This window comes from Euprymna scolopes, chromosome 8 (genome assembly GCF_053919585.1).
Source record: "Euprymna scolopes isolate OS-2025 chromosome 8, ASM5391958v1, whole genome shotgun sequence".
Classification (NCBI taxonomy): domain Eukaryota; kingdom Metazoa; phylum Mollusca; class Cephalopoda; order Sepiida; family Sepiolidae; genus Euprymna; species Euprymna scolopes.
Window position 1 is genome coordinate 161,304,736 of NC_136489.1, and position 14,664 is coordinate 161,319,399.

General features: G+C 34.0%; 1 protein-coding gene across 1 annotated transcript in view; it reads right to left on the minus strand.

The window, feature by feature from the left end:
* Positions 1 to 14,664, minus strand: part of LOC145283950 (protein RRP5 homolog) — a 133,662-nt gene that overhangs the window by 64,997 nt on the left and 54,001 nt on the right. Inside the window, exons 16-20 of the mRNA XM_080133047.1 lie at positions 13,792 to 13,857; positions 12,703 to 12,894; positions 11,810 to 11,884; positions 7,038 to 7,133; positions 2,604 to 2,820 (exon numbers count right to left, since the gene is read on the minus strand). Of these exons, the coding sequence (XP_079989173.1) occupies positions 2,604 to 2,820; positions 7,038 to 7,133; positions 11,810 to 11,884; positions 12,703 to 12,894; positions 13,792 to 13,857 (646 nt within the window). The remainder of the gene's footprint in view (positions 1 to 2,603; positions 2,821 to 7,037; positions 7,134 to 11,809; positions 11,885 to 12,702; positions 12,895 to 13,791; positions 13,858 to 14,664) is intronic.

Below are 14,664 nucleotides of genomic sequence, written 5' to 3' on the forward strand. Positions count from 1 at the left end.
TGTGTACAGTAATCAATGGGATAGTGTAGTAATAGTATTGGAGAATTGATAAAGTGCCATTACTTAAGGGGGCGGTTCATCAGGAATTTGTTTGTGTTGGACTTGAAGATATCGAGGTTGAAGTCAGGAGGGAAACAGGCGTGCAGTTCTAAGAAAGAAGCTTTGTTCATGAAATCTATGTTTTGATTTAGGCACAGATAAGAAGTGGGGGAAATTATTGACGGTGGTTTCAGTTAGTCGGGTGTTTTTTGAAAAAGATTGGCGAGGGGTGACCAGAGAATGGAGCTCAGACGAGCACTTGCCATGGAAATAACGATAGAACAAAGATAGGCTCGCTACGTCTCTTCTGTGGGAAAGAGGTTGCAGAGAAGCGAAGAGGGCATCCCTCACCAAGCCACGAAGTCTATTTTGTACTCTGTCAAGGCAGGATAGGCTGTTTTTAGCAGCTCCTGCCCAGATGTGGCAGCAGTACTCCATCCTTGGACGTACTTGGCTTTTATATAGATAGAGAATTGTATTAATAGTGAGATGTCTTCTACCATTTTCCCAGCGACCTTGGCCACAGACTTGATGTATGTGTTCCATTTCAGATCAGGAGTAAAGGTCAAACCCAGAAGCTTATCAAAATATGGGGCCTCCCCTAGACGAGAGCCATCCATTTCAATTGATGTCAGATGGGGATCAGAGCATTTATGATGTAGAGATAGGAGCTTGGTCTTAGATGCATTAAAGGTAACTAGCCATCTCTTCCCCCACTGTACTATGCACTCAAGATCAGAGGAGAGAGAACATCATCATTTACGGCCTTTGATGTGTTGCCATAGTCGTGTCATCAGCATAGATGCCAACGAAAGATTTTAGTATGTGTTTTGGGAGATCATTGATGTAGATCAGGAAGAGAGTTGGGCCCAGTATGGACCCCTGAGGGACTCCAGCACTAATACTGTGGGCCTCTGATTTCTGCCCATCAACCACTACTCTTATGAGCCTATCAGAGAGAAATGATCGAGAAAACATTTCCAGCTATACCGTAGCTGGAAATCTTGTGTAGTAGGCCTTTATGCCAAACCTTATTGAAGGTCTTTGATATGTCAAGAGCAATTGCCCTAGAAATGAGGCCTTTGTCGAGAGATTCGCTAATCCTATGAGATATAACTGTTAGCACATCTGCTGTAGATCTAGCAAAACGGAAACCATATTGCGTGTCGCTAAGAAGGTTATTTCTGCTGAAGTGGTTGACTACTTCTCTATTTATTGTGGATTCCAGGCTTTTGAAGCTTAACCGATGCACAACTGCTCAGTTTGCCGACAACTCCTAGACTCTCAACTCTAATCTTTGACCTGTCAGTTCTGGGACGTTATCCACAAAAGGACACGTTTCATTTGTAAGAAACAAATTTGTAAGAGAGGTGAACATGGTTTCACAGGTATAAATAAAATAGAGAAAAAAAATAAAAACTCAACACTTTCTACAAATATCAGTTGCACCCCGGCTGTGTGTGTGTATGACACCACGGATGCAAAAATTCACATCTATGTTCTGTCAAGGTCATGTTCATAGGTTGATGTTAGCTCATCTTGATCTCCCAAAGTTCTTCCAACCCAGTCCAAGCTATAACCTGCCCTCAACTGTGTCAAACTAGAAATTGTCCTTAACTGTTGTAAACTGTTCCTAACTGTCATAAAACTCACTCTAAATTTCTATCGTTATGTTGATCTTTTGCCTGACACACCTTGATTAACAATCCTATTCAGCTTCCTTTTGTGCACCTTGGTGAACAACTTCCTCTCTATTGTTTTGCTGATAAACTTATTTCCTCTTTCTGTTTTCGTAGTTATTCCTTCCTAACACTGCGAGCGGAGAGGAACATCAATAATACTACTTTTATTGTGTGAAAACACATGTTAGTATCGATTCTGCATACGCATTTATTTTGCAGATAAAGTGCAAGGCAGACACAAGGCAGTGAAGAAAAATAATTGAGCCCACTACTAAATGGAGTTTCTGTCCAGAAAACGTGGAACTTTTCTAGAGTTTTAAACCGACACGAAAATCAAAAAATTTGTTTCTTTTTTTTTTTTTGAGCTTGTTATGATCCAGTCGAAAAATTGAGATTTTTAAAAAAAAATTTATTGTTTTAAGCAAAAACAATATTACATATTTAATTATCATGTTAGAAATAGTAATATATCTAAAAATTATCAAAAATTATTGAGTAGAAAGTTGTTTGTAGTAAAAAGTAATTTTTACAGAAAATTGAGTAAAATTGCATTTTTTTCTTAGACTTTAAGCAGCAGTAGGTTAAATGTAGGGGACATAACTCTTGGCTTACTTGTGTCATGGCTGCAATATTTGTCGTGTATGGCAATAGACTTTTTGAGTTTTTTTTACTAAAAACACAATAGCAATTGTTCTCTTCAATGAAATTTTGTAATTTTTGGATATATTATTATTTTTGACATAATTAAGTATGCAAGATTGTTTTTGCTTAAAACGATATCTTTTAAAAAAATAGATTTGTCAACTATGTTTGAACAAGCACCCTTATTTCAAATTATATTAAATATTTTCAAAACTGATGACAAAAAAAAAATATACAAACCTTTGTTTTGCTTCATCACTTTTGCAAATTCTTTATTCTCTTTGAAAGTTCTCCGTAATAACTTTAGGCCATATTTCGGTTCAATTCCGACATCAGCGATTAATAAACTGACACAAAATTTTTTAACGTCTTTCTTCACTTCAATAACTTTCGCTTGCACCGTCATACCGGGTTTGAAGTAATTATCAATAACCAAATTATTTTGATGACTAATGAACTGTCAACGAAAAACAAAGATATTCACAAATCAACAATTAAAGTACTACAACTAATAAAAAAAATGGGTTTGTATTACTGTACACATAGATTCGAAAAAGTTGTCAAAAAGCAAATATATAACAAATAAATGTTATCAAAGGCAAGATAAGTTACTTTTCTACCAAACTGGATATATTTTTCGTGTTTTTATTCAATGTAACATGTTTATTCAGCTCGAAAACCTTACAGTGTTTACCGATGTATTGGAAAATTCAAGATGGCGTCTGACTCCTTCATTAACATGGTAAGTTTGGGAAAAGGTGTTATAAATAAAAAACTGGATAAAATACTGTTAAAAACTCACTCAATATATGTTACCGTGACATAGGTTGACATATATTCGGCGGGTTTTTAATAGTATTTTGTCTAGTTTTTTATTTATAACACCTTTTCCCAAACTTACCATGTTAAAGAGGGAGTGAGGCGCCATCTTGAATTTTCCAATACATCGGTAAACACTATATGTTTTTCGAGCTGAATAAACATGTTACATTGAATAAAAACACGAAAAATATATCCAGTTTGGTAGAAAAGTAACTTATCTTGCCTTTGATAATATTTATTTGTTATATATTTGTTTTTTGACAACTTTTTCGAATCTATGTGTACAGTAATACAAACCCAAAATAGTTTTAAGATTTAATTATAAATAAAATGTTAGTAAAACTAATTTCAATAAACACACGCATCATCTTTCAGTATTGTTTCTCAAACCATCATTTGTTATAAACATATTTCTTAAAAGTTGTCGTTCTTATCACTTCAATATAAAGGATAAAAAAAAGATATGACGTAAGAAAAATAAACAATTCTAGGTTATAGTCAGCTAACATACTTCCTAATTTACGGCATAGTGCTACTGGAAGCAGTAAAAAATCAGTTCCTTCACTTTTATTGTTCTTCAGTATTTCTATTGTGAAGCGATTTATCAAAATACTAGAAAATTTACCCAGCGTTGTCCAGTATTAAACATAATACTAAAGTCCTTTACAAAAATTAAGTAAAAAAAAAAAAAAAAAGAAAAAAAAAAACGAAAGAAACTGAGACATGTGCATGCAAGTATTATGTTTTTTCTAAACAGTTCACTTCTTGTAAGTAAAAATACTTGAGCTGAGATCGAAACCAAAACCTAAAGACTGTGAGTCAAATACGATAACCATTACACCAGCTTGTTATGATCTTTAAAAAGTGTTTTTAAACCCCATGAAACAGTTGAAAACAGATAAAAATCCAATGATCCCCAAGTACCAATTTTTTGAATTCTGACCTTTAGTAACCCCTTTTTTTTTCAGATGAAAACCGATTAAAAATTTTTCCACATGTCTGAATACCCTGTACACCAAATTTCAAATCTGTATATAGGTTGAGAAATGTTCTCTCTCTCTCTCACACACAAAAAGTCTCACTTTTATATAAATATATAGAAAATATAAGAAAAGAACATTATTGAATAATATACAATAAAAATGAATAAAATTAAACAAATAAAAATAACACAGTCTTTATTTGTTTTGAATAATTCTTTTTAAAAAAAAAAAAAGAAAAAAGAAACGCAAAATGGTTTTCAATAATTCTTAAAAAAATAAAACTAATTTCAATAATTCTTAATTAAAATAAGATCGAAAATATTTTCAATGATTATTAAATAAAAAAGAAGGATCAGGAAAATGTAAGTAAAAAAAAAAAAAAAAAAAAAGAATACATGCACAGGGGAGAAACAGCCATGAGTGAGAAAAAAAAACAAAAAAAAAACAAAGGAATGCTACACCGGAAATTAGGAAGTACGTTAGCTGACTATAACCCAATTGTAAAAATTATTTTTAAAAGAAGAGAATTACAATTTCAGTATCTCATCATTTTCATAACTGTGACATTACTTTTTTTCTACATAATTAAAAAAAAAAAAATTCCTTTCAAAAACGTTTACATTTGATCTTTGTTCGATGACAATATTATTTTTTACTGCAAATGAAATCAGATTAACAAGTTTTGTAACAATCTTTTCAAACATAATTGCATCAGAATCATTTAAAATTTCTAAGAAAAAAAGAAATTGTGATACATAGGTAATGGACAATGCCAGAAAATATCGGATCCGGGCAAAACCAGATGTAAATCGGATTGCTAGCGATGATGTCAACCGTACATTCTGATCGAGCAATCGAAATCAGGAAATGAGAAAAATATTTAACTCTGGATGTGAATTGCTAAAAGTACAAATTATAAACAGAAAACAATAGAAGAATGTCAACATAAACGAACAGTAATTCCAACCAACGGAATTTTTAAATAAAACATAAGTCAAAACAATGAGACCGAGAGAAGGGAGAGAAGCCAGCAACACACTTCTGCTGTTGTCTGACTGACCAACCACATGCCACCCCTCATACCAAACCAATTCTCCCATCATGCTTCACTGCAAAATAAATAACCTGCAACCTCTTTCCTACAGAAGAGACGTTGCGAGCCTGCCTCTGCTCTATCGTTATTCTCATGGTAAGTACAGGAACTGTTCGGCGCACCCTATCCAGCACTGAGAGAGTTCAAAAATGGAATCGAAACCTAGTAGGTAATGCCCTTTTCTCTTCCCTGCAAGCTCTTTCCCACAGAAGAGACATTGCGAGCCTATTTCTGCTCTAACATTATAATCATAGCAAGTGCTCGACTGAACTCCAATCTATGGTTCCCCCTTGCCAAACTTTCACAAAAAACACACAACTAACTACAACCACTATAAACGATTTCTTCTACTCCTTATCTGTGCCTAAATCTTAACGTAGATTCCATGAACAAAACTTCTTTCCCAGAACTGCCCGCCTGTGGAACAGTTCTGCTGTCCTGCTTCCCGCTTAAATACAACATGGTAGATATTACAATATTTTTGACTTGTAGTGGAGTATGATCCCTTCACAGTTAGGAAATTCTATTTATAAACACTGCTGCTAGAAACTGACGAATCAAATTAATTCGCTTTCTGCTACCAACCAATCAGAAACCAGAATTGCTCCATAAAAATTAAACATTTCTTTAGCAACCTTGCATATGTTTTCTTCGTGTCAACACGGGAAGAATCTTTTGCTCTGTGGCTACAAAAGCTACAAAAATTATTAAGTTCGGAACCTGTACAGAACAACTGTCTACTGAAAATTCGCCATCTCCAGGACTTGTACAGAATAACTACCCATCAGAAACTGTTCTGAAACTAAACATGACTTCAAACTCAAGAGAAGCCTTCAAACCCAATGTAAACAATAATAAATATCAAATTCTACCCAATTGACACCATTATTGATAAAGATTACTGCAATACCAACTTATTTTCATTAACACTTACCTTCGAGTGGTTTTCGAGTGGTGATCCCCCCCGCCAAAAATAGTGCTCGATTAAACTCCAATCTATGGTTCCCCCTTGCCAAACTTTAAAAAAAAACACTTGACTAGCTACAACCACTATAAACAATTTCCCCAACTCCCTATCTGTGTCTAAATCTAAACGTAGATTCCATGAACAAACCTTCCTTCCCAGAACTGCTCGCCACTGTCCTGCTTCCCGGTTAAATAAAGATTACTGCAATACCAACTTATTTTCATTAACCCTTACCTTCCAGTGGTGATCTCCCCCCCCCCACCGCCAAAAATGTGCTCGATTAAACTCTAATCTATGGTTCCCCCTTGCCAAACTTTCACAAAAACAAAATCCATGAACAAAGCTTCCTTCCCAGAACTGCTCGCCTGTGGAACACTGTTCCACTGTCCTGCTTCTCGCTTAAATATAACATGGTAGCCTCCAAATCCAAATTAAACAAGTCATAAATATCAAGTTCTCCCCAATTTATACCATTAATGATAACGATTACTACAATACCAATTTATCTTCATTAACCCTGATCCTCAAGTGATTTTCAAGCTTTGATAAGTGGTGAAAAGCCCCCCCCCCCAAAAAAAAATATAATAAAAATAAATAAAACTTTGTTGATTCAACAAGTCGTTATTTGATTGTAAACGTGCATCTATAAACTATATAGACGACAATAGAACAATTGTTTTTAGCCATTTCTTGGTAATGGTGTTTAGATTCTGAAACTTAACACGATGTGAAAAATTGCAATACGATAAAAAAAAAAAAAAATGAAAGATGGGGAGAATAACTGAATATAAATAAAAACTTTATTTTACCTTTTTTCTGGCTAAACCGACAATATGTCCAGGAAACTCCACAAATAATCCGTAGTCTGCAACATTTTGTACAACACCAATCAAAATCTGTCCAACCTAGAAATAAAAAAACATGTTTTTGAATAAATTAAAAGACAACTTACAAAATTTATAAATGACATGGAGATCAACAAAAAATAAAAATTAATAATTCAAATATAGTCTAAGCGTCAACTTGTTTTACAATTTAATTCCTCAAGTTAGCATTTTAAATTAAAATAAATTAGAGAGAGAAACAATGATTATTTTTACAAGAAAATGAATTGTCACATCTGAAGAAGACAGACTATATACATATATTAAGTGGCCTGGCAAGGCCACAGGGGAGACAACCGATGCAGCAAAACTAAAGTTGCCTGCCAGGACACTATATATACAAATGTAGGCAAATTTTAACAGATTTTATTGGTTTGAAAATATAGGTTCTTTTTACCAATTGTCATAATATTTAACCATGGAATAGTATTATAATTTTCAAAAAGCCTGCAAATTTTCATGTAGTTTCGTCTCATAGAACCAAAGATATGAGCATTTCAATATTCAATTTGGCTACGAGTGTGTGTGTGTGTATATATATATATATATATATATATATATATATATATATATATACTAGCATGTGTGTCCGGCGTTGCCCGGGTGTTTGGAGGTGTATGTTGAGCAAAAAAACAAAAAAAAAAAAAACGGTCAATTTTTTTAACTTTGACTCCTATAATGACCCATTAACATTTATTGTTTTGGGCTCAAGTCAAGTTATTAAGTTAGATCGATGTCCAAAGAACCTATATCTAAAATTTCAAGTGTTTAGACCCAAAATTGTCGGAGAAGTTTGGTAGAGTTCTCAAAGGTCAAATCGTTGAACGTTGACCCCCTTAACAGCCAAATTTCTGCCCAAAAACCGATCACATAGATTTTCCCAAATCTCAGTACCCTGTATATCAAATTTCGAGTCTATAGACTAAAAATTGACAGAGTTATTGCGTAGGGAAATGTACATAGACAGACATGTTCACTTTTATATATATATATATATATATATATATATATATATATATATATATATATATATACCACCTTTTTTATAAGTTCCAAATCTCAGCAACTATTGATCAGAATTTAACAAATGAAGGCTTGTTGGAAAGCTAATGACCTGAATTGTGTAGTGGGCTATATGACATTTGCTCTTAAGGCTGTACATTAAAGGGATCATCCATCATCTAGAGCCTATTTTTGGCACTTTTTTACAAGAATAAAATATTTCAATCATAGTCATTTCTTTTCCTAGTTTTGCATATGAATTACAAAATATCTGATATTTCCCCAAAACCTCTGGCTTTGATGGAGGGGAGACTAAAACTTGCTGCTTTGGTTTCAAATGATCTGAAATAACAGTAAGGGGAGACTTGATTCAAAATATCTTTCACATATTATATTTCCCCTCTTTGGTTTTCATACATAAAGTAAATTTCCCAGTATATAAAGATTATTTGATACTGGAGATATTCATAATTATACCCTATTTTCAAAAAAGGGGAGATATAGCATATGAAAAATATTTGGCATCAAGTCTCTCCTTGCTGTTATTTCAGATTATTTGAAACCATAGCAGCAAGTTTTATTCTTCCCTCCATCAAGGCCAGAAGTTTTGGGAAAATATATATACGCTGGCAGGACCTGCGGAAATTCCACAGGGGATTCATTCATATGAAATATATTGATGTTTGCATTTTGTAGATGTTCAGTGTAAATGGAGATGCTCTGATATTATTGTAGCTCTTTTGTTAAAACTACAAAAGTATTTATATAAGCTAACACGAACGTCTGGTAAAGCACAGTCGTAAAGTATGCTTAAATATGACATTTTAATTCTTGCAGATTTTGTATATATTATTATAGAGTTAATGTTCTATCGATTTTTATATATTATAAAGTTGTGATTTAAAAAATAAAAAAAAAGTATATCTATGACTTGGATGCATTAACTTGAATCGAAACCGAAATAAAAACTTATGAAAAAAATAAAAAATATATATATAACTTGAGTTCCTTCAGCCATAATTGAAACAGAAACCAAAACTTATGAAGAATTCTTGGTAAAATTATTTGTGACAAAAAATAAAAGTACATAACAATTAAATGACCTGGATGTAAACGTGACACAGAAAATAACACACATGCTATCGTATTAATATATAGATGTGTGTGTGTGTGTGTGCATGTGTTTGAAGAGTTTATGGACAGCCATTTTTTTTATTCTAACTCAACAGTAAGTTTGTTTTGAACAAAAATATGCTTTAAAATAAGTTTTAAAACAAATAAACTTAGCCAGGTAAGTAGAGGAGTTTTACTTTTTGTAACATTCATTTTTTTTTTTTTTTTTTTTGTTCTGTTAGTTACAGAAATAAATACTTAAATTTCATTCTTCTTTGGAGTGGGGGGAGGGGATAGTCTAAGTTTAAATGTAGCTATAATCTTTTTAATTCGGAAAACTTCTAAAAGGTTTTCCCTTTATGTATTTTATCCAAGATTTATATAAACTCATCATGCAATTTTTATCTATATTTTCCACTTGTGTCCAAAGCCGATGACAGACAAGAACAGCGCCAACAAACTGAAAAACTTTGTTCAGAGCATTTTAAATATTTTAATATCAAGTCTGAACTGTTTGAATTGCTAAACGGTTCACAAAGGGATGCTTACAGTAATCTATATATATAAAAGACAAACTCTGTGTGTGTGTGTGCATTTTTCTGTATATCTGCAAAAGGCTTTTTTCGCCGGCCTTCTCGGTCAGTTCACTCCTTAAAACTTTTTATATCACGTCTAAATCATAATATTTACGACTTAAGAACGGGGGTTGCAGCTATCTTTAATTTTCCCAACTTTTACAAGCTATTTTCGAGATATTTTTCGATCGCCGCATCTTCGAAAAGCGAATGATGGGGCGGGGGAAACAGAAACTGGTTTCCAGCGCAAAACTAGGTCAAACATCACGCGAGTTCACTTTCTCGCACCTGTCAATTTCGCTTTATAAACGTCAACTTCAGACACTTATCACTTCCTCTCCCCTCATGGTCGAGATGGTTAGGTCTCGGGGTTTTTTTTTTCATTTCGTTTCCACCGTTACGTCAAGGCTACGGGGTTCAAGCCTACCTTCCTACTAAAAATTTTTTTTTCTTTTACACCAAACACCCGGCCAACATTTTTTTTTTAAACAGGGTTGTTTTGATCTACCCCCCACCCCTACACACACACACCTCCAAACACCCGGGCAATGCCGGGTAACCCCTGCTAGTCTATATATAAAAGGCAAAAATGGTGTGCGCGTTTTTGTATGTCAAGAAAGGCTGGGGGGGGGGGGCTTAAGAGGGATACTATTTTTTTTACAACATTTTATATACTCCCTACAATTTGCGAACGGACTTCGTCTCTACATTTGTGCACATTTGTTTGTCTTTTTCATATAAATAAAGCGAAACTCATCGAAGCAAAGCCGTCAACGGCCTTTCGTGCCGTGCTTTGATCAATGTGGGGGGAAAACCCTTCATATCAGACAATTGCTATTCATTTGGAGAGCTCCACCTTCTTGGGGGGAACTGGTTTTCCCCAATATCGTGAGGAAACAAATAAATAAAATGCCAGAAAGCGTAACGCTTAACTGCCCTTCAGCTGACATTCATTTCTGCGCCTGCGTGATTCTTAACTTATTTGTGCGAGTCAACTTTTTGATTGACATCGCTTAATCTGAGCGCTTTTCACTTCCTGTGGCGTTATAGCGGAGCAGTAAAACGTCAGATTTTCTTTCACTTTCTTTTCTGCCTTTGCGTCATGAGTTCAAGCCTGCCTGCCTACTAACACTTTTTTTGTGCTCAACACACACCTGCAAGCACCCGGGCAATGCTGGGTACCCCCGCTAGTATAATAATAAAAGAAATAAATTAGACTCTTAGTCTTACGTTGTAAATGAACAACTTTTAATAAATAAACGAATTAACAACAACAATAACATTACCCAAAACACACTATACATACAAACCCCCTCCTTACATTTGCTGCGAGGCTTCACACAGCCATTTAATTCAATTTTTTTTTTTTTTTTTTTTTACACTCCACCATCCGACATGCTTTGAATAAATCCGTTACATCTACCATTTGAAAAGGTGAATTTTTTCCCTAAATATAATGGATATTGTCACAGACATAACAAGTAAGACATTTATACTTAATACAACTGAATAAATATATGCATATATAAACATATATGTACTTATTGATTTGTAAATTGCCACTTGTTTTTGTCCTCTCTCATCAACACCGACTATATCTCATTCCTCGCATTGTGACAGTCTTCTCAATCTCTATTATATACCTATTCCACACAATGCTTCAAGCAAACTACATATGAATTTGTGTTTGTTTCATTTTTCATTGTCAAGAAAAAATTAAAAGAATCGTTTTGGAATCGGAAATTTGGCTCAAATTTTTCTGATTCCAATACACCTAAAATTTCTGATTTTTCAGATTCTGATTAATCGTTCTCGACATTAATAAATACAAAATTTGCGTAAATTAAAAGTTTAAGCATATTTAATGCCGGGGCGACCTGCTAGTATTATAAAAAGAACAAAATGAAGGAGTTATTTGCTCACTTACAAATTAAATAAATTTTCAATAAAGTAAAAAAAACATAAAATATGAAAAATCAAAATCACAAAGATAAAAAAATTATTTACCTTTAATTCTTCAAATGAGCTTGTGATTATTTTATCATTTGCAACTTTAATAAGCGTTTGTTTGCAACTGGCAACCTTTGAAAAGTTAAGGATTCAAACTGGGAACAAAAGACAATGTTAAATATTGGTGGGTACATATACTAGTATAAATATTAATTAAAATACATTTGGATGATGTAAATAAATGTTCTAGATAGAGATCACATTGTCTCTGCCAGGAAATAAATTGGGGTCCATGAGAAAAGAAGTGATATTTAGTTGGAAATGTCACCAGACCAACAGTTGAGAAAGCAGCAGTTATTTATCTTCGTTTTCTATTAAAGTGGCAAAATCGTCTCCAGTCCAGTATTGCCACGTTTGTGAAAACAAAATATGATTGCGAATTGTGTAATATTGTGAATATCACCTTTTTACAATTGCAAGGACCCATGACACAGTGATTAAAAAAATAAATGAATAAAATAATACAATTGCGAATTACTTAGGACCTCTATTCAGTCATGGCTGACAGAACAAGAACATGCTACCCCCTTGAAGTAAATAAAGAGTTCTGCTTGAAATTCCATCCAAATTCCCAAATTCAACAGAAACATTCCCAAATTCGATAAGATACACCTGAGGAAGGTTGGAGGTTACGTCTATTGAAACGTTGTGAAAATCAGACTCAAGATGAGACCAGTAGTCTGATGAATCCAAATAATATGAATAAAATGATTTTGTCCTTTCATGTGAGAACAGTAGAAAGGGAAAGAGAAACGGCTATTAACGGGCTATACAAAAACAAACATATGCTGATAAATTCACATTTTTTTAACATTGATTTCATAAAAAAAAAAAAAAAAAAATTTTCTTCTTTAGAAAAGTGAAAATATTCAATATTTTTCAAAGGATACAATAAAATTATTTGTTTTTTCAAAGATGACGGCATCCAAAATCTGATTCGGTTGATAATTGTTCCACATCTTTTCACACATTTCCTCGCAATCAGACAAGTGCATCTTGGGAATAAGGGCTGACTTTTTACTTGGAATCAAGAAACAATTGAAACTTTTCTCGGTTTTCTTGTACAAGATGCATTTGGTCAACTGGAAAAAGAAAAAAAAAATATTTTTGAGTTGTAAGCCATTTTAGTTTTAGAAGAGAAAAGAAATGTTGTTCCAAAGAAAATGGCAGTATCAATCCAGAGAAGGTTTAAAGCGTAAAAAACTTGCAGGCGAAGAAGAAGGGCAGTGTTTCCAAAAAAGTCTCGAATTGTAAACGTTTGCAAATGAACATAAAAAAGTTCCTTCTTGTGTGAAAACAAAAAGTTATGTGCATGGATTCTTTTTATAGAGTGATTCTGATTGGTTGGTAGCAGTATCAATCCAGAGAAGCTTTGAATTGTAACAACTTGCAGATGAAGAATACCATTTTTGGTAGGTAACCAATCTGTAGAAGTCTAGAATTGTAAAAACTTGGGTGGCATCAGAGCCAAGACGAAAAGTCACACGCAATCAGAAAAGGAGAAATGGATTGTTTAAATATTTAGGAAAAAATGTGTTGTTAGAAATACCAGATATAAAGGGTTTTGAAAAAAAAAAAAAGAGAAAGAGTTTTTTCTTTTTGATGTTCCTTATGACAGAGTCTACGTGTTGGGTCCGTTAAAACGTAACACCACTGTTACAAAAAAAAAAAAAAAAGGTGTATGATGTTACAACAAACCTTTTGTCAATAATATGCAAGCTTTTATTTTTTGGCATTGAAGAAAAGAAAAATTCTTGATTGGTTTCTTCAACTTTATTAAGAGGTTCAGGAAATGAATGAGAAATGTACAAGATTATAGGCAATTAATAGGGCCTTTGATAATTTAAAAAAAAAAAGTCTGGCTTTCTTGTAGAGAAAACTTATTGACACCAAAAGCAGGCAAATCAACAGATAGCGGAAACAAAAGGGGGAAAAAAATGGATCTGTCATAAATAGTATACTAGTATACAAGCACTTACCTCTCCCACTTCAGGGGCTGGAATATCAATTGCAATCGGTACTCTTTTAAATGTCTTGATAGTTTCCTAAAATACAAATAAAAGTATATACAGCTATTTTTTTTTAAAGTTAAAAGAGTAAATAGTGTTAGAATCAACATAACAGTATAATATAAAGTACAGGGTAAAGATGACATGATTTCATTTCCGTTTGATGAAAAACGGTTTTCTTTTTTTGTTGCAGAACATCTACTAGTTGGCCAGTTGTGTACAAATCCCAAAAGCGATAGAAGCCTTCCATCATGTGTGAAACTGACACAATATTCAATGAGCGAGATCGGAGATGCGCCGCTGTACAACTCCTGCTCTCTACCGATCCAAGTTATGACAATAGGACCATTATCACCACCCTCAAAATGATTTCAAGTAAGGACCACATCATGTCACATCACATCTTCGAAGTTGACTTGAAGGTTAACACCAAAATGTACCTAGATGTGCTGAAGAGTGTGGTGATCCCTGGTGCAATCAGGTGGCCGCTGGCAGACACTGGATGTGGTAGCAGGACTTGGCACTGGCCTAAAAGTCCAAAGAGACCCAGGCTTGACTTCAGAAGGAGTGTTACATCTTTGTATCCTTCTCTCACTAGTCTCCCTCCTCCTCCGACCTGAACCCGCAGGATTAACTACTTTATTTGGTCATATGTCGAAAACATCACCAACATGACCTCCCACAACACCAAAGCCAGCCTGATTGCCGCCATCCGTCAAGCTCCTGCCGGCGCTTGTGGAAAAGGCATGCTCCCAGTTCCAGACCCCATATTGAAGTGGTGATGTAGGCTGAAAGCGGCTATATTGAATAGATGTCAGCTCTACTACATAATCAAGTTATCGG